Below are 25,190 nucleotides of genomic sequence, written 5' to 3' on the forward strand. Positions count from 1 at the left end.
GAGTGTTCAAATCAAGAAAATGATAAGGGTGCCCATACTTTTGCACCATCACATTTTGTTTAATGCAGATTGCACATTTTCTGTTAGTACAATAAACCTCATTTGAATCCAGAAATATAACTGAGTCAATCAGTTATTAGATATACAGTATGAAACTGAAATAGCTGTTGCAAAAACCAAAATTGTTATAAAGAAAAAAGGTTAACATTAATAGGGGTGCCCAAACTTTAACATATGACTGTATGTAATAAATGTTATTTTATTAATGTGTTACATCTATATATCTAGAAAATTCAGACCACCATGTCATTAACAATATATGCATTTACTTTATGGTGTTTTTATTGCTTTTAGTATGAAGATCAAATATTGGGTCAATGAACAAAGGTGAGAGTCCTATTTTTTATAAACCCAAACACCCCCATTTCTGTATCCCTGTTGTAAAGCTGGGTGATGTGTTCTTATAATTCAGTAGGTTGTGCAATGTTGGGTAAGATTTACTCAGATTTCCTGTAAATTGTGATAATATCAAGCCATGCGAATATTGTGCAGATCCATTGGGTTTACGCGCATTTTGTCACCAGCTCAGTGCACTCCTATGGCTGTGACCATTGTGCTACTAGGTACCGAAAAACAGTGTGTGAAGTTGTGGTTTTTAAAGGCTTACGTGAAACGGTAGATATTTTACAAAACACACAGTTATTGCATTATGTGTGATCAGGGACTCTGTGTGGTCAGGATTGACCTCTAGTGGTAGTTACGAATAACGTACCCTGTAAAAGCTGTCACATCTCAATAATGGGAGATGCGAATAACATGTAGAATTTCAGTGAAGAGCGGAGTTAAAATCTGACAAGTAATTAAAGTCATTTTCACACTAATCTGATAAATTGTTCTATTCTGGTGAGTCCAAACACTCACCACAGGAGCAATGATTACTAAACCCCTGAAGAAGCCTAACAAGGGTGAAACGGCTGTATGTAAGCTGAGTAATGCATCATCTCTATGCATATGTGTTCTTCCTGTACTTTTCTCGTTCTGACATGGATGTTATAATACCAATTAACCTTTAGCCGATTGTGAGCAATGTAGAAAATAACAATTTTCCTTGTCTATTTCCTATAGATATGGAGGGATTTCAGTTGGTGGAAAGCTTCCAGTTCTTGATGTAGAAGGAGACGACATCACAGACTTTTTCAGGCATCTTGGTCAAATGACAAATGTATCTGGAGTAAGTAAGAAATGAAAGTATTTTCAGATTAGTAAATGAAAGGTTGCAATATAGTTCCTGATCATTCCTAGTTCTGTATCTGTGTCCCCGGCAGGGCCCCGTTACTCAGACCGTATCACGAGAACTACAATTTTTCATAAAGAACATGGAAAGTGAGAACAACGTCAAGGTACCACAACGCTGACATTCTGATGTTTCCATTAGAACATTGTGATTTCCATGGGATGTCTCTGCGCTGTGTCCATACACTTCACCATGATAATTACCTCCAAAGCCCGAAGGTCTCCACTGTTAGGAAATGTCATAAAATTAATTATTCTGCCCGGCACAGATAATTGGGAAAACAATTATAGTTGTTTATTGCCCATTTATTATCGGCACTGGTTATCTGGTTGTTATATGGTGGTTATATGGTTATTGCCCATTTATTGGCATATTTTTTTGTGTATAATATTCCCAGTGTTTCCTTGTTTTCCTTCTAAGATTATTTGAGGCATTTGTGTCATTAAAGAGGGTTTTCCACTTTCAAGAAAATGGACCAAGAACACTCTAAAATAACAAACAGAGCAGGTACTCTCCCTCCCAGGGTCCAGGGCCGACTCCTCACTGCTGCTCAGATCTTGGTGTCCTGGCTGCAGAGGTTATTGTATGTGGACTGTGCACATTACCGCTGTAGCCAACCACTGAGCTCAGTGGCTGTACCGCAGTCAAAGTGACTGGCTTCAGTGGTGATGCATGCTGTTGATGTCATATCACTACTGCAGCCAAAACACCAAGAGCCGAACAGTGGCGTGGAACAAGCCCTTGACCCAGGAACGGTGAGTACATGCTCTGTTATTTTAGAGAATTTGGGATCCACCAATTTGGTGCGCCTGCACCATTCTACTCAATGGCTCTGTTGGGAGTTTTCTATGAATTCCGTTTTTCAGGGATTTAGACAGAAACCTTGATGCATGTGCTCAGAGTAGAGCTCAGGATAAATGTATCAGTAATCTGGAGGAGATCCTATAATGCTTATACACTGTATTAATAAATGCCACAAATCATGTCCCCAACACATTTAGTTATAGAAAGATAAAGTGTATACAAATTATAAAAACCAAGCAGGGCAGACTAGTTTTGCAGACAGGGTTCCATCCAGCCGTGCTGTGCAATTTCCTTAACTCCTGTTCATTTCCATGGGAGATATGAATGAAAGCAGAGCAGAGTCTTTTGGCTGATGCCATAACTCAATCTCCAATGGTCAGAACCATGACAGATATCCTCTTCTCAGCCATGAGAGTCTGATGGGAATCATCCTTTACTTGTGCTGTACATGACACTGGAGCATTAACAAGCTTCTTACTCTCAACCAGGTCTGGTTCAATAACAAAGGCTGGCATGCGATGGTTATCTTCATCAATGTTGCCAACAACGCCATTCTCAGAGCCAACCTCGGAGAAGATAAAGACCCTGAGGAGTATGGCATAACGGCGATCAACCATCCACTCAATCTCACCAAGGATCAGCTGTCTGAGGTCACAGTGTAAGTACAGAGCAGGTTCTTAGCAGTAAGAAGAAAGATATCATTTTCCAAACTAGTTGTCTGCGTAGTGTTAGGATTTACATGTTCAATGTGTCCAGTCCACTACTCGACCTGCAAGCCACGCTTGTCACAAGCCAATACAATGTCTACTGTAATACATAGTAACTCATAACAGCCAAGCGAGACACCCTTTGTGCAGATTTTTTTTTTCTAGTAATTAATAATTAGTGTTCATTATTGAATAGCCCCTCATTAATGAGCCAAGGGGAGGTGAAGAATATAATGGCACTCAACTCCTGAACTGGCAACATGATCCTCCATACTCAGTGCTGCATCCCCCACCTGTCTACTGGGATCAATATTCAACAGGGGGGGGGGGGAGTCATAAGACCACTGCAGCCAATCAGTTTACAGGCTATAATAACACCCCCATCTCAGCAGAGCGAAGGGGGATGCAGGTCTTCCAGCACCGGTGCAGGAAGTAAGTATGAATTTAATTTTTTTTTTTTTTTACTTTTTTTTCGCCTCTTTAAGAATTCGATGATCAAAAAAAAATTTTTCAAAAATTCTCTACAAATGTCTGTATCTTGATAAGTGTTTCTTTTCCAGGCTCACTACCTCGGTGGACGTGGTGGTAGCAATCTGTGTGATATTTGCGATGTCTTTCATCCCAGCAAGCTTTGTGCTGTATTTAATTCAAGAAAGGGTCTCGAGTGCCAAGCACCTTCAGTTTGTCAGTGGGGTGACACCAGCCGTCTACTGGCTCACAAACTTCACCTGGGATATAGTAAGTTACATACATTTTATTTTTTTGTCACAAAGTGCTATGGTGAATACAATGATATGACGATGACACATGATCACACAAGGAAGAATAGGAATTGTTGCATTACTAAAAGAATAATACATGTCTGACAGATGTGCGTTCAAGAAAATGGGGACCCCATAATTCATCTAAGGGGTAGTGATCCTGCCGCTCACTAGTGCCAACATGCTAAGTAGAAAGTCAAAGCTTTGAGTCCAGAAGGTGTAGTTTGTAGCTCCGAGTAAATACTAATTCTACAGGGTGGGCCATTTATATGGATACACCTACATAAAATGGGAATGGTTGGTGATATCAACTTCCTGCTTGTGGCACATTGGTATATAGCAGGAGGGAGCACACCATTGTTTTTCTTGTGAAATTCTCAATAAGTTTGATGTGTCACATGACCCTCTTCCCATTGGAATAAATAAAGTTGGATCCAAAATGGCCAACTTCAAAATGGCCGCCATGGTCATCATCCATCTTGAAAAGTTTCCCCCCCTCCCATATAATAATGTGCCACAAACAGGAAGTTGATTCACCTACCATTCCCATTTTATTTAGGTGTATCCATATAAATAGCCTACCCTGTATAACAGGGTCTCTACTGTAACTATGAAGGAGAAAAAGGAAAATCCAGCAACCACAAGAAAAAATATTTTAAAGCATCATATTTATTTTAGATACTAAAAAAATTGTGGAGAAAGAATTAAAAATACACAAAAATCTGATGCGTTTCGAGCTGTACAAGCTCTTAAGAGCTTATACTCCTCGAAACGCGTTGACGTGAGCATTAATATGTATTTTTCATTTTTCTTTCACAACTTTTTTATATCCAAAATAAATAATTATTACTCTGTCGCCTTATTGGGGGACACAGAACCGTGGGTGTTATGCTGCTGTCCACTAGGAGGCGACACTATGCATAATCTGAAAAAGATTAACTTTGGCTCCTCCTCTGCAGTATACACCCCTGGACGGCATCAGCCTTCTCCAGTTTTTGCTTAGTGTCGCAAGGAGGCACACCTTTTTTTCTTTTTTTCCTTTCGTCGGAACAGATGAAGAAAAGTGGGTCTCCAGCGAGACTCCCGGCATGGCTCCTTCCTTGGCCCCCTTTTTAGGGGTGCCCAGTTGAAGTAGAGATGGCGGTCCCCCATGTCGCTCCTTCCCCAGTCCCTCGGGTACTGGTCCGAAGTTGAGACCCCCCCCTCCTTCCCCAACCCCCTTCAGGGTCTGGGTTGAAGTTGAGGCAAGGATGAAGACCCCCTGACGGTGACAGACGCACCCTCCCTAATCCCCCGCAGGGGGCATTAGGTTGAGACGCTGCAGGTAGGGTCGGAGTACAGACAGCATTCTGCACCAGGGACCCCAGCCCAGCTGTGGGATCCTGCTGGGGCCGGGGGAGGGTGCAGGCAGACGTGGCACAGCAGAGACAGGGCTTTCTGCGCCCCTGCCTCTGCAGCAGCAGTGGCTCCATGGCGCTCCAGGGACCCCCCACACAGGAACCGCTAGCACTGCTGCCCCCACCGCTAGCCAGTCGCCCATTCTGGGGGGGTCCGGTGCAAATCCGACCCCCTCCCGGACTACCGCGCCGCTCTGGAGCCCTCCTGGGCATCAGGCCTCTAATTTAGACCGCGGCTTCGGCCTAGCCGAAGCCGCCGCCTTTTCCCCGCCCCCCGGCCCGCCCCTGGCACGCCCCCCCGGATGACGAAAATGACACTGCAGTGTCATAGAAGGGGCGGATCAAGGCAGGAAGGGCGCGCTTTTACATGGCCCAGCGCGCCCTTTTCCAGCTCTCCGCCCCCTTCCCTCTCCACCTCAGAATCCGTTGGCCATCTTGCTGCACCTGGAGGAAGGCAGCACAGAGTCTCCGGGGGGCACAGGACATGGGGCTTATCAGCGCTGGACCTAAGGGGAGCACCGGTGGGGTAAGATCACAGCTGGGTCCTTGGTACTCAGCTGTGAATTCCTATAACCTATAGCGCTCTCCTACTCCTTTTTCCTCTGCGTAGATACCCCTGTAGGGTCTCTATTAATCAGCCTAGGTACTATGTCGGGCTCAAAGGAAAGAACCAGGCAAGACTGCTTTTATGCAGTCTGCACTCTCCCCAGCGGCAGCACGTATCCGCACTGCCGGGACTGTACCCAAAAAAAAAACTGAGCAGAACCCCAAGAAGTCCCTACCAACGCTTCTGCGACCGCTACTGCGCTGGAATGGGCAACTCAGATGTCGCAGTCTATGACACAGTCTATAGATAACCTGACCTCCACATTACTGCAGGCTCTGCAGGGTCATGTCTCGGCTATGAACGTTACCCAGCAAAGGGACGTCCGGTCTCATGATCAGGGCGCTTCCGACAGTTCGAGGCGTAAGCGGACCCACAGGTCGCGTTCAGCTGTGTCCTCACATAGCAATAGGTCTTCCCCCTCCAGGGAAAGACACAGTGGCCTCAGGTCACCGAGGCCGTCCCCTGATAGAGAAGGACAATGCGGATCTCCACAATGATCCCAGACTACGGGAAACCTCCGCTCTAGTTCGCCCGCTAGGGAGCTCCTTAGCGATGCGCAGGACTCAGAGGGCATATGTGACTCCAATTCAGATAACGAAACAGAGAACGCTTTGCTCCCTAGTCCCCCTAGCAATACTGCGATAGTTGAGGATATCGTCTCTTCCATCCTTCGGGTGCTGGACATTTCAGATCCAACCCCGGAAGCACCAGAACACAACATTTCCTTTGAAAGTGTTCAGAAACCATCGAAGGTCTTCCCTAATCACCCGGAATTCCAAAAAATCCTTTCTAAGCAATGGCTTGGGCTGCCCTATTGCAAAAGGGCCTTCAAGCTTCAAATCCTCAGATGGCGGACCAGGCGGTGCAAATTGCAGTGGTGGCAGATTACATGGTCCTTGCAGCGTTGGACTCTGCAAGAGGAATAGCGGGAATAGCATCAAACGCCATTACAATCCGGCGTATTCTCTGGCTAAGAGAATGGAAAGCGGATGCGGCCTCAAAAAAGTCCCTAACAAATCTCCCGTACTTCAGTGGCCGTCTTTTCGGTGAAAAGCTGGATACAATGATATCCAATGCTACCGGGGGCAAAAGTACTTCCCTCCCTCAACTAAGACCAAAACGCACGTTTAAAAGGCGTAATCAATCTCGTTTCCGATCCTTTCGGAATTCTTCGGGCTGGTCCATCTCACGCCCAGCACAAAACCGTAATCGTTCCCCCCGCAGGGACAACACACGGCGGCACAGAGGCCGGACAGGAACTGGCAATCAAAGGCAAGCCAGGCAAAACCTAAAGGAGGAAAACCTCAGACTTTTCCCTCGTCCTGACTCATGCCCTCTCGAAGACACCCCACTTGTTGGCGGACGACTGCTACTCTTTCAGCAGGTCTGGCTGCCTATTACAGAAGACAAGTGGGTCAAGGAAATAGTGTCTTCAGGATACAAAATCGAGTTTACTACCAGCCCACCGCACAGGTTTTTTTCCATCTGTCCCTCCAAAATCCCCGCTCAAAGCTCAGGCCTTCCGTCAAGCGGTTTCTTCCCTCCTGCGAGCAGGAGTCATAGTGCCAGTCCCAGCAGAAGAGCGCTTCCGAGGGTTCTACTCCAACCTGTTCGTGTGCCCAAGAAGGGAGGCAGCGTCCGACCCATACTAGACCTCAAGCAACTCAACAAGTACGTTCGAGTTCGTCACTTCCGCATGGAATCCCTCCGGTCAATCGTTGCGTCTATGGAAAAAGGAGAATATCTTGCCTCCATAGACATACAGGACGCATACCTGCATATACCAATTGCTCCCTCCCATCAGAGGTTTCTCAGATTCGCAATCAACCAAGACCATTATCAGTTTGTGGCCCTCCCGTTCGGTCTGGCCACGGCCCCCAGAACATTTACAAAGGTCATGGCAGCTACCATGGATGTTCTGCACTCCAGAGGCATAGTAGTCGTTCCATACCTGGACGACCTTCTCATCAAGGCCTCCACCCTCAAGGACGGCAAGGTCAACGTCTCGATCACGATCGACACTCTGACGCGCCTGGGATGGTTAGTCAATTTACAGAAGTCCTCGACTACCCCGAGTCAGTCTCTGACCTTCCTGGGGATGCTATTCGACACCTCCAAGGGTCTGGTGATCCTCCCCAGGGACAAGGCACTGGCTCTCCATCTGGGAGTTCACACACTCCTCCGCAAGTCCCCCAGATCTCTCCGGTATACCATGAGAGTACTTGGCAGGATGGCAGCAGCAATGGAGGCGGTACCATTTGCCCAGTTTCACCTCAGACCCCTTCAACTGGCCATCCTCAAGTCCTGGGACAGGAATCCGTTCTCCCTCGACAGGGAGTTCCGGTTATCAGCAAACACCAGGAGGTCCCTGCACGGGTGGCTCAAGCCAACCTCGCTTGCAAGGGGAAAATCCTTTCCGGTCAATGGAAGGTTTTGACCACCGACGCAAGCCTTATGGGTTGGGGCGCGGTGCACCTACATCACAGAGCGCAAGGCAGGTGGTCACCAAGGGAATCGACCATGCCCATCAACATCCTGGAAATTCGGGCCATCTTCCTGGCGTTGCAAGCCTTCCATCACTTGCTGGCAGACTTTCATATCAGAGTACAGTCGGACAATGCCACGGCAGTGGCATACGTGAACCATCAAGGCGGCACCCGCAGCATCCAGGCGATGACCGAAGTAAAGCGTATCCTACAGTGGGCGGAGGATGCAAGGTCGGTACTCTCAGCGGTCCACATTCCGGGCGTGGACAACTGGGAAGCCGACTATCTCAGCCGACAAGGAATGGACTCGGGGGAATGGTCTCTCCATCCCGAAGTCTTCGGTCAGATCTGTCATCGTTGGGGGACCCCGGACGTGGATCTGATGGCATCCCATCTCAATGCCAAGGTTCCCAATTTCATGGCCAGGACGCGCGATTCGCGATCGCTCGGAGCAGATGCCCTGGTTCAGGACTGGACCCAGTTCCAGCTTCTGTACATTTTTCCACCCCTCCCCCTGATCTCCAGAGTCCTGAGGAAGATCAAACAAGAGGGTGTTCCCACCATTCTGATCGCTCCAGACTGGCCCAGGCGTACATGGTACGCCGACGTCGTGCAACTCACAGCAGATGCTCCCTGGCGTCTCCCCACACGTCCCGACCTCCTGTCACAAGGCCCGTTCTTCCACCAGAACTCAGGGGCTCTCAATTTGACGGAGTGGCCATTGAGACCTGGGTTTTGACCCAAGCAGGTTTTTCACCGGACGTTGTTAAAACCATGATCAGGGCTCGAAAGCCAACTTCAGCCAGGATTTACTATCGTACCTGGAAGGTTTTTCTTCACATGGTGCGACTCTCGTGGGCAGATTCCACTTCCCTATTCTCTTCCAAAGGCCCTCGGGTTCCTTCAGTCAGGCCTGGACGCCGGGCTATCCCTGGGCTCGCTGAAGAGCCAGGTCTCAGCGCTTTCAGTGCTCTTTCAGAGGCGTATTGCTAACAAGCCGCAAGTGTAGACTTTTCTCCAAGGGGTTTCCCGATTGGTTCCCCCCTACAAACGTCCGTTGGAGACGTGGGACCTCAACCTGGTCTTGACAGCACTACAGTCACCTTCTTTTGAACCCCTTAGGGTGGTCTCACTCCGCTTTCTATCGCAGAAAGTGGTTTTCCTGGTGGCAATCACCTCGCTACGCAGGGTGTCTGAACTTTCAGCTCTTTCCTGCAGACAACCGTTCCTGGTTTTTCATCAGGACAAGGTGGTTCTCCGTACAGTACCATCCTTCCTTCCGAAGGTCGGGTCCAGCTTCCACCTCAATGAGGAAATATCACTACCGTCTCTTTGCCCGGCTCCCGTTCATAGGGTAGAGAAGGCTCTGCATACGCTTGACCTTGTCAGGGCATTGCGTGTTTACGTGTCTAGGACTGCTCCTTTCCGGAAGTCTGATTCACTTTTGCTTCTTCCAGAAGGCGTTCGCAAGGGCCTACCGGCTTCCAAAGCCACCCTTGCTAGGTGGATCAAGTCCACCATTCAAGAGGCTTACCGCCTCAACAATTCTCCTCTTCCGGACGGTATCACGGCACACTCTACGCGGGCGGTAGGGGCCTCTTGGGCCATTCGGCATCAATCCTCAGCACATCAAGTGTGTAAGGCAGCCACTTGGACTAACCTGCACACATTTACAAAACACTACAGAGTGCATACCCAGTCCTCAGCGGATGCGAGCCTGGGTAGACGGGTCCTGCAGGCGGCAGTACTCCAAGTCTAGGGGACTGTCGGCACAATATTCGTCCACTGCTTCCCACCCAGGGACTGCTTTAGGACGTCCCACGGTTCTGTGTCCCCCAATAAGGCGACAGAGTAAAGGAGATTTTTGTGTACTCACCGTAAAATCTCTTTCTCTTAGCCTTTAATTGGGGGACACAGCTCCCACCCTGTAGCCCTTGCGGGCCGTTGTTACGGTTGGGTTCTCATATTGTTGTTTGAGCCTGTTTATAGTAGCCTTTTTTTTACAGGCATGGTTATGTTTCTGGTATATTCCTCCTAATGCTTTTGCACAAAACTGGAGAAGGCTGACGCCGTCCAGGGGTGTATACTGCAGAGGAGGAGCCAAAGTTAATCTTTTTCAGATTATGCATAGTGTCGCCTCCTAGTGGACAGCAGCATAACACCCACGGTTCTGTGTCCCCCAATTAAAGGCTAAGAGAAAGAGATTTTACGGTGAGTACACAAAAATCTCCTTTTCTTGCGGGTTCCTGGATTTTCCTTTTTTTCTCCATAGCTTCATTGCTCAGGAAACCGGCCTGAGGTCTCCTTGCACCGCACCCCCTTTCCAAGCATTTCTCGATCCGGTGAGCTGATAGTATTTTTGTTTCTTTCCCCTAGTGTAACTACCATGTAACATTTAACAGGGTCTTATTTGCTTTGGATTCTTAGGCCCCCATCTTCTTTAAAGGGAATCTGTCCGTAAAGTCAACCATCCTAACCCGTCTCTATGGGCATGTAGGTCATAGAAAGTTAAATATAATGAAACCTTGATATCTGCGATCCAAAGTTTTATTCCAGATCAATCCACATTTTTCTTAATATTTAACATGAGCTGTTAAGATCTATGGGCTGGCCCTAGATCTTCCTGAAAATCTGCCTCCAGAGCTTACTGAAAGGGAGCGTTATCAGCGTGAGACATGTAATGACTGACAGTCTAATCTCCTGATTTACACGTCTCACAATGGTAACACCTCTTTTCATTTATAATAAGCTCTGGAGGCAGATTCTCAGGGAGATCTATGTCTGGCCGATAGATCTTAACAGCTCATTTAAATGTCAAGAAAAATTTGACTTTATCTAGAAGAAGGCATCAGATCACAGATACTAAGGTGTCATTTTATTCAGCTTCCTATGACTTACATATCCATGTAGACAGCTTAGGAGGGATGATCCTATTGCCAGATTCCCTTTAAGGCACAAAACCCATTAACAGCCTTTACCTCTACACTCACGATAGCTGCACCCTGGTTGAGGGGCTTCAGGTCCTTTTCTCTATTAACACCATATAAATTGTGTGGTTTTCTTCTTGTATACCACAAAACCTAAATGGCAGATGAGATGCAGGTCTATACAATAGTGTTTCTTAAAGGGGTTGCCCCATAAACTACAGAGGATAGATGATAAATGCATGATCACTGGGTCTACAGAGCCTTCCACTGATCTCTAGAATGTTAGTCCCCTGTGTGAATGGCACATGTGCGACCACCATTCATGCAGACAGTGAAGGGTGGGACTTTGGGACCCTTGTGCCCGTGATTGGTTCCAGATGTCCGACCCCTAGCGATAATACATTTATCAGGTGCTCAGTAAGAAAATTAAGTTTTTATCTATCTGGTCAATATTCGCCTACTATTGTACAATGGTCACTTCTACTCTTTGTGTCTCAGGCAAACTATGCCATAAGTGTCGCCATGGTGGTATCAATATTCATCGGTTTTGAAAAGAAGGCATATACTTCTGCTACTAACCTACCTGCGCTGATAGCTCTGCTCTTTTTCTACGGGTAAGTGCCATAGATTTGCAATTAAATTTGTTGTAGCTTCATGAGGTTCTCTGTATATACGAGCCATTCATACATTTTACGAAAGAACAGTATGAGAAGCTGACGAGCACCTGTCCCCACCATCAATGGTAAAATAGCTTCTTATAGAGTTGAATACCAGATTTCTCTAAAATCTAAGATTTTAGGCTTTGTTATCAGATCACTATTGCAGTTGCTAGTTGATAAATGACCACTAGGTGGCAAACCTTAGCTCCGTCCAGTATAGATAAAATGATGCGTATTTGTGATTTTTGGAAAATATCTGCCGTCTTCTGTTCAATTTATGTCATACAGTAATAACAAAAAAATTATATATATATATATATATATATATATATATACACACATATATATGTTTTTATATATATATATATATATATATATATATATAGTATATACGTATGTATATAATTTTTATTTTTTATTATTTAAATAAATTACTATATATTAGTTAAAAAAAATGAAGAATAATCCTAAATCCTAATTTAGATGACTTACACACTAAATATCTGTATTTTGTATTTCCTTTGAATAATTTGTATTTGCAGATGGGCTGTTATCCCTATGATGTATCCAGCATCGTATATATTCAATGTGCCAAGCACGGCCTATGTGGCTTTGTCCTGTATAAATCTGTTCATTGGCATAAACAGCAGTGCCATTACCTTCATCCTGGATCTTTTTGAGAATAATAGGGTAAGCAAAGCTGAACCCCAAAATAGACAATAATATGTTGATTTAAACCCTCTTCAATAAGTTGCATAAAGATTATAAGCACATTAGAGAAGTTCATGTGACCCTGCGTGATCCCCGGTCTGCAGTATGTGACAATACTCATTTCTAGGACCAGGAGGCACGTGGGAGTTAGTCTGGCAATGATAATCTCTTGCTGATATATCCTTCATTGCATGTAAACAAGAGCACATAGCCTAATAAGCGAGGCACATCACTGAAATCAATATCTCAGCCCATACTTCATGCTGCCCTTAGCTTACATAACAAAAACTTGCTGACAGACATGAGAAACTGAAGTCTGAAGTCGGGCTCTCTGATGTCTCACTATTTTGACAGCTGTTTGAGACTTCCTGCTTCTGAGCTGGGAGATACCACTTTGGAGGGCGGAGACGGGTAGAGTGCAGCATGAAAACACAATGGGGTCTGTGCTGCTGTCTTACTTTTTGCTGGATATATTTAGGCAAGAACAGATATAAGATGGATTCCTGTGTATTATAGATCAGAATTCAGTTAGAAACAACTGCGATTAATCTTATCACAGCATTCTCCTCAATGTTTTGTGACTCTGGCTGCCCATGTTTAGGGAGAGACTCAGATTAACCCTTTAAAAACATTTTATTCATTCTTATGCTGGTTAATCCTTTTTTTAAGCAGCTATGTCCTCTTCTTGTATATTTAGAGACAGTTGTGTCCTCCTACTTTATCTGGACTTCATAATACACGGGGACCTCTGCATACTGTTTTTCGTCATAAATAACAATATTTAGCATGAAGTAAAGTTCAGGCCCCTGGCAGGACATCGGGTTCACATTCACCAAATCTGCATTTTACGGACTCTCTGCCTATTGGGATGAATTGGTGAATTAATTCACCATGTTTATATTTCCCTGTAAGTGAATTTATTAGTAAAATAGGTATATTGATTTTCCTATTGTATTATATGGACCAGTGGGTTGCCAAAAACTGTAAACCATGCCAAAAACTGGCAGATCTGAGCACAAGGCTTTACTTTGTCGGGATTATTGGTGGTACCATAATGCAATATATGCTAAATATACAATAATGCAATCATGATGGCGCATATTGTGAATCATCCTCTCTATGGTCAAGGACACAGAACTATTTGGTCACTGACTAATACAGAATTTATAATGCTGGGTGCAGTCAGCCACTGTGTCCAGCGCTTTATAGGGACGCTATGATCAGAAATAACAGAATTTACAATATTTTGTTATTTTACAATGTGCAATTAATTTTAGATTTCTTTTACTTTGTTTCAATGTATTTTTTTGTTTGCTTCATTCTAGTCTTTATTGAAGTTCAATGAGAAGCTAAAAGATTTACTCTTAATCTTCCCACACTTCTGCCTGGGGCGAGGACTCATTGATTTGGCAATGAATCAAGCAGTGACTGACGTGTACGCCCGCTTTGGTAAATGCATGGATATTCTTTCAGAATTAAACAAGGGAAATGCTCTAGATTTTACCTATGAGAACTGTAGTTCTCCTAAAAAGTTCTCAAGTAGATGTTCCTTGCTGACAAAGATTATCAGGGAGTGAATATTGTGTCTCCTTATAGCACCCATTCATTGCAACACTAAGAATGCCAGCTTTTACAGTTTTAGGCCTCTTTCAGATGTCAGTTTTTCTGGTACGTGTGGTGATAGTTTTCACACATACCAGAGATACTTACACACGTAGACACATTCAAGTGAATGGGTCTGTGCACATGTCAGTATGTTTCCATGGATTGTGTATCCGCAGGCAAAATACGCTGACATGTCCGGTTTTTAACAGCAGCATGGGCCGCAAAACATCCCGCACAAGTGCACACTGATGACACACAGGGATGTCATCCGTGTGTCATCAGTACCACACTTACCGGCGTCAGGGAGGCAGTGGTACAATTAGCGCTGTTTCCTGGTGCTGGGTGCTGAAGACGGCCCTCAACATTCTCCCCTGTGATCAGCTCAAGCAGGGGAGGATGATGAAAGTTATATTTGAGTGATAACAGTGAGAGCAGGCAGCCGCTGATGGGACTATTACTCCCATCATCCTACACCTGCTGCCACTAATAACAGCGAGAGAAGGCAGCGGCTAATGGGAGTATTCATCAGCTGGTGCCTACGCTATAAATAAATAAACCGACATGGGTTCTGCTGTATTTTCAATAACCAGCCAGGCAAAACTGACAGCTGGGGGCTGCAATTCTCAGCTGTCAGCTTCAGCAAGGCTGGTTCTCAAGAATGAGGGGTCCCTCTCTGTATTGTCACACTGTATTTTTTTAATAATTTAAATAAATTATTATTATAACGCTGTGTTTCATTCAGGTGAAGAGCATATTTCAAATCCTTTCCAGTGGGAGTTTCTGGGAAGAAATATTACTGTGATGGCCGTTGAAGGAGTTGTGTATTTTGGCCTGAATCTACTTATTCAAAACCGTTTCTTTCTCAGCACTTGGTGAGATATACTGAACAGTACAACCTCAATAGATCAGACTCTATATAAGGATAATTCCAGAGCATTATGTTATGGCTGATCTGGTGTGGTGGATCCACTAAGCCATAGGTCAGAGTGAGCATGTCAATTAACTCCCTAGGAAAAGAAAAGGACTCTCTCACTGGTGCCACCTATAGAGGAAGCTACAATGTAAGTCAATGTCCACCCCCTGAAAGGGAACCTGTCACCAGGTTTTTCCCAAATAACCTACGGCCACCACCTTTTAGCCCTGTGTACGTCTCCTAGCCTCCCTGCAAAAAAGAAAAAACCTCTTTCATTTTATTCACCCACAAGGAGGTCCGGTCCGATGGGCGTCACTGGTCTTGGTCTGGCGCCTCCTTTGGTATTGCGATGCTGTCCTCTGTCTTGCTTCATGAGGATGACACATTCTACGTCATCCACACAGTGTTCCCCATCACGCTCCTGTGCAGGTGTACTTCTCTGACTTGACTATGGCAGAGCCAAGTACTGCAGTGCTCATGCGCCCACACTCTTTGGCCTTTTCCTGCTCATGAGCAGAACAGTAGTTTACTCTGCCATGAGCAGGGAAGAGAGAAGGAGAACCACGGGGAACACTGTGTGGATGACTTAGGACACATCATCCTCACAAAGCAGAGGACAGCAATCTCAAGAAGAGACGAGTTGCTGGACCAAGACCAGTGACATCCATCGAACCGGACCACCCCTTAGGGGAGTATAATAAAAGGTCTTTTTTTTTGTTTTGCAGCGAGGCAAGGAGACTTATATACAGCATTCCAGAATGCTGTAACACAGGGCTGGAAGGTGGTGGCCGAAGGTTATTTTGGAAAAAACTGGTGACAAGTTGCCTTTATAGAACCTTGTAACATGCCTGGGGATGTTGCAAGGCTTCTTTATGTTTTGCTTATACAGCGCCAACATATACCTCAGCGCTTTACAGACATCACCATCGCTGTTCCCAATGGGGCTCACAATCTAACAGTGCTAACCACTGAGCCACCGTGCTGCCCAAGGCTTGTTAAAGGGTCAGACATTGTCTTGCAGAATAGCCAAAAGAAAGCTAATTTGCATGTTTTTCCATGAGACTCCATACTCTGGTTTCCTTAAAATAAGCCAATGAAAACGCATAGAAATAGGACCAAACAGAGCACTCATGTGAAGGGGGAATGAGGTGTCAGCTGGAATAGATGTGGCTAAACAAGTACAGCTATATATGACATGTTAAGGTCCCAAGTGCACCATCGATCATCGTTGCAGTTTTTAGACTAGGAACACTCATTTGTTGTTTTTCACTTGTATTGCAGGTTTGCAGAACCTCCAAAAGATCATATCGAAGGAGAAGATGAAGATGTTGCACAAGAGAGAAATAGAGTGATAAAGGGTGGTGGGAAGAATGATATATTGCGACTAAAGGAATTAACAAAGGTAAATTATTGTATTTGGTTACATATGACAATAGTTGATTGAAGCATAGGCCCAAAATACAGACTTGATATGTATTAATATATTTAAAGGGAATCTGTCGCCGTTTTTTTGCTATGTAATCTGAGAGCAGTATGATGTAGGGTCAGAGACCCTGATTCCAGCAATGTATCACTTACTGGGCTACTTGGTGCAGTTTTGATATAAGCTCTGTTTTATCTGCTACAGATCTAGCAGTGCTCAGAATACTGTGCTTTGTATTGCCCCGCCCACACCACTGATTGGCAGCTTCTTGTGTCCACTGTATATTGTCAGCGAGCTGCTAATCGGTGTTGGGGGTGGGGTTACACTGATTAACTGGTTTGGCTTGCTACTATTTGTTTCTTTAAAAACATTTCTATACAGGCATATTATTGTTAAGTGTCCTAATTTTATATTTTCCTAATTATTTGACTCAGATTTATGCTGGTAAACACACCCCTGCTGTTGACAAGCTCTGCATTGGTGTACGACCTGGAGAGGTATGTTTAGAGAGAATTTTAAAACAGATCATTTTACCCTGTTGTTGAATCGTCAGACTGAATTTCCATGCTTGATTTTCATGTTGCATGCACACTGCTTAGTATATGAAGGCGATACAAAGGAAACATGAGTTCTTTTTGGAATCCTGGTTTAATGTTAACATTAATTATAATTCTTTATAGTAGAGGGTAGGTATGGTTAACGGTTTACAGGCACACAGCAATGACACAGTTCTCAGCTGAAGTTGATAACAGGGGTTTTATTCAAGCTTCTTTTCACCACAGAGAATCACTTCTCTTCAGGCAATGTTTCATCAACTTATATGAAAGTCTCTTTACAGATAACTTCTCTTCACACACAGTGTCTTAACCTAGGGGCTCATACTCACTTGCGAGAGACTCGCATGATTCTCGTGTGAGTCTCTCGCTTGAAAACCTGGCACTGCCACCGGCACTCGGACCGAAGCGTAACGTTAGGAATAGGGATCAGAATATTTACAGTGAACTGTTTGGTGTCACAAAGCATAACGTTACCAGGACTGGAGAATAGGTTTGCCAAAACTTCATCTGAAGCCATGCACATAATAATGGTTCACTGCCCAAAACAGAGTCACAAAATAAAGACGCATACATACCAGCTTCATGCGGTTGCAGATTCGTAAACAAAGCTCTGTAAAATAACATAGGCTGTAACTCACATACAAAAATGCTATGCAATGTATTTAAATAAAATGTGAAAAAGGCGTAATCTGCTCACCAGTCCAGGTGCACGGTAAAATACTCCAGTAATAGCAACAGTCCAAACAGTAACCAACAGTCACATCTTCTTAAAAGAATAGCTTTATTGATCCTGTGGTGTAAAAGGCAGAAAAAACATGGTTGAACACAACTGCACAAAAATTAAAAAGGCAGAAAAGAAAGCTCCGCTGCGCTCCCAGGCAACATGTTTCAGACCTGCATGGTCCTTTGTCAAGAACTATGATAGTATGAAAAACTTCCAAAAGATCATATAGATGAAACAAAACCGCAATATTTACCTGGAAGTACGGTAATCTTTGGCTCATATATTTGTTGTTTGTTTGTTTGTTTTTTCGGTGGAGCGGGGGAACTGCACATAATTAAAATTGCTCATTCCTTTTATCTAGTGTTTTGGTCTTCTGGGTGTGAATGGAGCTGGGAAGACCACCACTTTCAAGATGTTGACTGGAGACATTGATGTGACATCAGGAGATGCCACGGTGGCTGGATACAGGTAACTTTGGATTGGAAAAATAGTTAATTCCGTTGAATCCATAATTCATCCTTAAAAATCATAGTGTTTAAAAAGGATCTTTCCCATCTACTGATGATTATGTCTTAGTGTCTTAGTAAATATTACTATTCTTCACGAGATTCTGGAGAATCTTTTCCTAGAACTCTAGAACAGGGTCATTGACACTGTATGTGAGGGGAGATACTGTATGTGTCACAAAGATTGCTTTCTTCCGTGATTTGAAACCCATACGTTTCTCTCCAGCATGCTATGTGCTGAAGGGGTTAACCAGCCATGATAAGGGTCTGGGTTTTTGTGAGTAGGTGAGAGATGGGCGGGACGCCTACTCACCATATCTCCACCTCAAGGGTGTGGCTGGGGAGTTAAATGTGCAGCCGCTGTTTTTTTTTTTCTCTGTTTTGTGTTTGGAGAGGAAAATCTCTAGATGTGGCTCCAGGAGGAGCTGAGGACTTTGAGTGTTTCCTGCGGGTGAATCTTGCAGGAAAAAGGACTCTATTGCACTTTATTTTTCTTTTTTGCCATTAGGCCAGAAAGGCCATGTTTATTTTATTCACTCTGCTCTGGTTTATGCTTTGCTTTAATAAACCAGCAGGTGATTTACAGCAAGAAGCATTCCTGTGTTTACCCCTCACATCATGAATATTTATGAATTAATTAACAAGTGGGTGTTTATATTTTTCTTGTCAAAAGAGTGTGTCCCTGGTTAGTCTCACATGTTCTACACCTATTGGACACAGATGCTATGTGCAGGGACACATCCCCAACTAGTAGGGAATAACAGGAACGGCACAAGGCGCTCTAAGAAATGATGCTACAGAATTGTTACATTATGGGTAATATGAGAAACAGACAGGTGAGATAATGGGTCTTCTTTACCCCTTGTAAATAACACCCTAAGTAAAATTTACTTTTACCATGACTGTGTTATTTGCACTCTATGCTGCCTGATCCTGTATCATTTGCAGATATCAGTTGCACATTTTGTACTTTGACTCACAATGCAGGTGACAATGTCATGATTGTACTATAGGTTCCCCAACTAATTTTAATTTATCATTTCTATATTAAAGTCTATGCACACCCATATACATCATTTTTTTATTGTTTATTTGCTTTCTAAATGCAAAGTGAAGCAACTTTCTAAATAATCTTCATTAAAAACGTTCTACCATTTAGCTGCTGCAACTCCTATACAGTGCTTTGTAAAAGTATTCGGCTCCCTGGAACTTTTCAACCTTTTCCCACATATCATGCTTCAAACATAAAGATGCCAAATGTAAATTTTTGGTGAAGAATCAACAACAAGTGGGACACAATTGTGTAGATGAACGAAATTTATTTGTTGTTTAAAATTTTTGTGGAAATTCAAAAACTGAAAAGTGGAGCGTTCCATATTATTCGCCCCCTTTACTTTCAGTGCAGCAAACTCACTCCAGAAGTTCATTGTGGTCCTCTAAATGATCCAATGTGGTCCTAAATGACTAATGAGGATAAATAAAATCCACCTATGTGTAATCAAGTCTCCGTATAAATGCCCCTGCTCTGTGATAGTCAGGGTTCTGTTTGAAGCACAGAGAACATCATGAAGACCAAGGAACATAACAGGCAGGTCCGTGATACTGTTGTGGAGAAGTTTAAAGCCAGATTTGGATACAAAATGATTTCCAAAACTTTAAACATCACAAGGAGCACTGTGCAAGCGATCATATTGAAATGGAAGGAGTATCATACCACTGCAAATCTACCAAGACCTGGCCATCCCTCTAAACTTTCATCTCAAACAAGGAGAAGACTGATCAGAGATGCAGCCAAGAGGCCCATGATCACTCTGGATGAACTGCAGAGATCTACAGCTGAGGTGGGACAGTCTGTCCATAGGACAACAATCAGTCGTACACTGCACAAATTAGGCCTTTGTGGAAGAGTGGCAAGAAGAAAGCCATTTCTCAAAGATATCCATAAAAAGTGTCATTTAAAGTTTGCAACAAGCCACCTGGGAGACACACCAAACACGTGGAAGAAGGTGCTCTGGTCAGATGAAGCCATAATTGAACTTTTTGGCAACAATGCCAAATGATATGTTTGGCGTAAAGGCAACGCAGCTCATCACCCTGAACGCGCCATCCCCACTGTCAAACATGGTGGTGGCAGCATCATGGTTTGGGCCTGCTTTTCTTCAGCAGGGACAGGAAAGTTGGTTAAAATTGATGGGAAGATGGATGGAGCCAAATAAAGGACCATTCTTGAAGAAAACCTGTTGGAGTCTGCAAAAGACCTGAGACTGGGATGGAAATTTGTCTTCCAACAAGACAATGATCCCAAACATAAAGCAAAATCTACAATGGAATGGTTCACAAATAATCGTATCCAGATGTTAAAATGGCCAAGTCAAAGTCCAGACATGAATCCAATCGAGAATCTGTGGAAAGAACTGAAAACTGCTGTTCACAAACGATCTCCATCAAACCTCACTGAGCTCGAGCTCTTTGCCAAGGAAGAATGGGCAAGAATTTCAGTCTCTCGATGTACAAAACTGATAGAGACATACCCCAAGCGACTTGCAGCTGTAATCGCAGCAAAAGGTGGCGCAGCAAAGTATTAAGTTATAGGGGCCGAATAATATTGCACGCCCCACTTTTCAGTTTTTGAATTTCCACAAAAACTTAAAATAACCAATAAATTTCGTTCAACTTCACAATTGTGTCCCACTTGTTGCTGATTCTTCACCAAAAATTTACATTTGGCATCTTTATGTTTGAAGCATGATATGTGGGAAAAGGTTGAAAAGTTCCAGGGAGCTGAATACTTTCGAGAGGCACTGTATATAGATGAGTACTCAGCAAAATTGTTACAAATCCCTCAGAACACCTACTTAGTACTGACAACTCTCGCTACTCTCCCTACTTTCTCTCGCTGTTGGACAGGGTTGTACACAGACCTTCACACTGTGAACAAGGGAGAAAGCATGTGCAGTCTCAGGGAGGGCATAGAAATCAGTCTATGGGAAAAGAAGGAAGAAACACGAAGAGGAAATAAGTGCAGGATAGAAGCTATACTTATATATTTATATTTGCTAATAAATACAGCGGTAAATTGCATACACACAGATCTCACATTCAGCCTATACTTCTGAAAGAGACTCCTACAAATAAAAATATGATTCTTGGATCAGGGTACAAACTGCATATCAGGGGGTCTGAAAATGAATGAAGGAATGACGATTGCAGACCAAAACTAAGTGCAATTTTATTAAATAAAGGTAACCCCTAAAATACAGAACAAAAAAAATGTCCAGGTCAAAGGTGTCCAGAGAATTTAAACATGTAGTTCTGTAGATGAAGCATGGTATGGCTTATGGACGACCAAGTGTTGCACTCCTTAACCTCTGGTGATGCCAGAGTTTCAAACTGGCTCTTAAAGATGCTCTTTTACCTCTACTATGCTAATACTAATCTCATCTTCATACATTCAGTATTTGGTCGTTAGTTTACATCAGTATTTGTAAGCCAAAGCCAGGAGTGGGTGATACAGTTGTGGCCAAAAGTATTGACACCCCTGCAATTCTGTCAGATAATACTCAGTTTCTTCCTGAAAATGATTGCAAACACAAATTCTTTGGTATTATTATCTTCATTTAATTTGTCTTAAATGAAAAAACACAAAAAGAATTGTCCTAAAGCCAAATTGGATATAATTCCACACCAAACATAAAAAAAAGGGTGGACAAAAGTATTGGCACTGTTCGAAAAATCATGTGATGCTTCTCTAATTTGTGTAATTAGCAGCACCTGTAACTTACCTGTGGCACCTAACAGGTGTTGGCAATAACTAAATCACACTTGCAGCCAGTTGACATGGATTAAAGTTGACTCAACCTCTGTCCTGTGTCCTTGTGTGGACCACATTGAGCATGGAGAAAAGAAAGAAGACCAAAGAACTGTCTGAGGACTTGAGAAACCAAATTGTGAGGAAGCATGAGCAATCTCAAGGCTACATGTCCATCTCCAAAGACCTGAATTTTCCTATGTCTACCGTGCGCAGTGTCATCAAGAAGTTTAAAGCCCGTGGCACTGTGGCTAACCTCCCTAGATGTGGACGGAAAAGAAAAATTGACAAGAGATTTCAACGCAAGATTGTGCGGATGTTGGATAAAGAACCTCGACTAACATCCAAACAAGTTCAAGCTGCCCTGCAGTCCGAGGGTACAACAGTGTCAACCTGTACTATCCATCGGCATCTGAATGAAAAGGGACTGTATGGTAGGAGACCCAGGAAGACCCCACTTCTTACCCCGAGACATAAAAAAGCCAGGCTGGAGTTTGCCAAAACTTACCTGAAAAAGCCTAAAATGTTTTGGAAGAATGTTCTCTGGTCAGATGAGACAAAAGTAGAGCTTTTTGGGCAAAGGCATCAACATAGAGTTTACAGGAAAAAAAAAGAGGCATTCAAAGAAAAGAACACGGTCCCTACAGTCAAACATGGCAGAGGTTCCCTGATGTTTTGGGGTTGCTTTGCTGCCTCTGGCACTGGACTGCTTGACCGTGTACATGGCATTATAAAGTCTGAAGACTACCAACAAATTTTGCAGCATAATGTAGGGCCCAATGTGAGAAAGCTGGGTCTCCCTCAGAGGTCATGGGTCTTCCAGCAGGACAATGACCCAAAACACACTTCGAAAAGCACTAGAAAATGGTTTGAGAGAAAGCACTGGAGACTTCTAAGGTGGCCAGCAATGAGTCCAGACCTGAATTCCATAGAACACCTGTGGAGAGATCTAAAAATGGCAGTTTGGAGAAGGCACCCTTCTAATATCAGGGACCTGGAGCAGTTTTCCAAAGCAGAATGGTCTAAAATTCCAGCAGAGCATTGTAAGAAACCCATTGATGGTTACCGGAAGCGGTTGGTCGCAGTTATTTTGGCTAAAGGTTGTGCAACCAATTATTAGGCTGAGGGTGCCAATACTTTTGTCTGGCCCATTTTTGGAGTTTTGTGTGAAATGATCAATGTGTTGGTTTTGGCCTCATTCTCTTTTGTGTTTTTTCATTTAAGACAAATTAAATGAAGATAATAATACCAAAGAATTTGTGTTTGCAATCATTTTCAGGAAGAAACTGAGTATTATCTGACAGAATTGCAGGGGTGTCAATACTTTTGGCCACAACTGTAAATACAGAAGTGGTGACGTGTTTCTATTATACTTTTCCTCCGATTGTTCCACTTCTGATTTTGGCTTACAAATACTGATGGAAAATACTGACCAAATACTGATAGTATGAACGTGGCCAAAGGCCCTGTCTTCAACTTCATCATGGGTTTCCAGTTATAGAGGAAACCTCAGTAATGTCACAACAGTACCATTGACTTCTATAATCTAATGATCTATTTATTGATGTTAGAGGAGAAGCTGTCACCCCAGATAACATAATGACAAGTGACATTAATGAAGGAGTATTACGCAAACTGCATTCAGCTTCCACCTGTAAATATAATTCAGCTTTCTATCTGACATCCATGGACAGATCCACCTGAGCCCTTATCTCTAGGCATCGCCATTATACCTGCACTCAGCTCTTCTATTCTGCTTACCGTTCGTTTCAGTACCACATATTTTATTGTTATTACACTTACCCGATTGCGAGCATTACCATTTAGAAAGACTTGTTCTAAGCCAAGTATTAGAACATTGCTGTAAATATTAGGATTCTGTGCGCCATCATCGATTTGCACTTTGCTGCCTTTTCACATGTTATTCCTCAGGCGATCATAAATTTTATCAGGACTTTTAGATTGTGGTAAGTGGAGAAAAAGCAAAAGTAGTGGAATCATAAGTGATGAATCCTCACTTTCATTATAGTAATAGAATTTATATTACCGGAGTTTTCTGATAGTAAGAGGTTTATGCCATGTCGCTCAGGACAGCAGTCATCTATGGTTTGGGCAAATTCTCAATATCAAGAGTCCGAGCAGCTCTTTGGTATCCGCTGAGGTTCATACAGGTAGGAGTTTCAGTGTCAAACAGGTTAAAGCTTATTTTTTTTACATAAACTTTCAACATAACGTAAACAGCTTTTTTTCAGCCAAAACATTTAGTAACAATAATAAAGTCCTTTCTCAGGGTAGTCAGAAGAAAGTAGCATGGTCTCGCGCACAGAGCAGTACAGGCAATGCTTATTCTCAGTCTGTTCACCAATATTGATCTTTTCCTCTTCAACACTACAGACAACACCTGAGCCAACCCAACTGCCTTATGTAGGACCTGCTATTCCCAGACTGGAATATACCGGAGCAAACTTTTCCCCCCAAGCTCTTTTAGCCACTCCTAAATCCCAGACCCACAATCTGATCCATTAAAATTCCTCTCTGTAATCTACTGTCACCAGAACACTTTGTTCCAGGATTTGTATCACCGAGGCCCCTGCCTCGGTGCCACATACCTGCCATCCCAGACTATACTGCCTGTATATGTATATATATATATATATATATATATATATATATATATATATATATATATATATATATATATATATATACAGGCAGTATATATATATATATATATATATATATATTATATCATATCACACATGACCCAACAATCCATTCAACTTTTCATCCAGAGGTGTACCAGAGGGTTTTTTCTAAGGAGTTTTTTTTTTATAGGAGCACAGGAGGTCCCCTCTTTGTTAAAGCATTTGCACATTACCGTATATTGCCGGTATGTAAATGTAGCCTGTATACCAGCAGAACACATGAGTATGTCCAATATATAGACCTGAAGACACCCTTGAGATATTATATAGAGCATTCTTAATGCACTGTATTCTCCCTCAGAACTTGAAACAATGCATCTAGGGAAGTATTCCTCCTTTGTTCCAAATTTTGGCATGCCATGGGGCTTTTCACATATTAGATTATAAGGATTTCCAGTAGAAGGACTAAATTTAGATGAAAAAAAGGCACACAGAGGAACAGTATGCACCTATTATGTGTTCATATATGTGCACTACACAGTAAAAACTAAAAAAAAAATTAAAGCAGGTGTGTCACCAGATTTCACAATGAAAACTGCGTACACCATTAAATAGACCTGATAATGAGGCTGTATTGAGTTTAAAAATCTGTGCCG

General features: G+C 43.3%; 1 protein-coding gene across 1 annotated transcript in view; it reads left to right on the plus strand.

Annotated features, from left to right (window-relative positions):
- ABCA4 (ATP binding cassette subfamily A member 4) overlaps positions 1-25,190 on the plus strand; it is a 255,198-nt gene that overhangs the window by 217,143 nt on the left and 12,865 nt on the right. The window contains exons 33-44 of the mRNA XM_073571415.1: positions 355-387; positions 1,126-1,231; positions 1,326-1,400; positions 2,587-2,756; positions 3,366-3,543; positions 11,482-11,597; positions 12,185-12,332; positions 13,679-13,802; positions 14,701-14,830; positions 16,153-16,273; positions 16,729-16,791; positions 17,937-18,043. Coding sequence (XP_073427516.1) covers positions 355-387; positions 1,126-1,231; positions 1,326-1,400; positions 2,587-2,756; positions 3,366-3,543; positions 11,482-11,597; positions 12,185-12,332; positions 13,679-13,802; positions 14,701-14,830; positions 16,153-16,273; positions 16,729-16,791; positions 17,937-18,043 — 1,371 coding nt within the window. The remainder of the gene's footprint in view (positions 1-354; positions 388-1,125; positions 1,232-1,325; positions 1,401-2,586; positions 2,757-3,365; positions 3,544-11,481; positions 11,598-12,184; positions 12,333-13,678; positions 13,803-14,700; positions 14,831-16,152; positions 16,274-16,728; positions 16,792-17,936; positions 18,044-25,190) is intronic.

Source organism: Dendrobates tinctorius, unplaced genomic scaffold (genome assembly GCF_039654945.1).
Source record: "Dendrobates tinctorius isolate UK_male_01 unplaced genomic scaffold, ASM3965494v1 ptg000029l, whole genome shotgun sequence".
Lineage (NCBI taxonomy): Eukaryota > Metazoa > Chordata > Amphibia > Anura > Dendrobatidae > Dendrobates > Dendrobates tinctorius.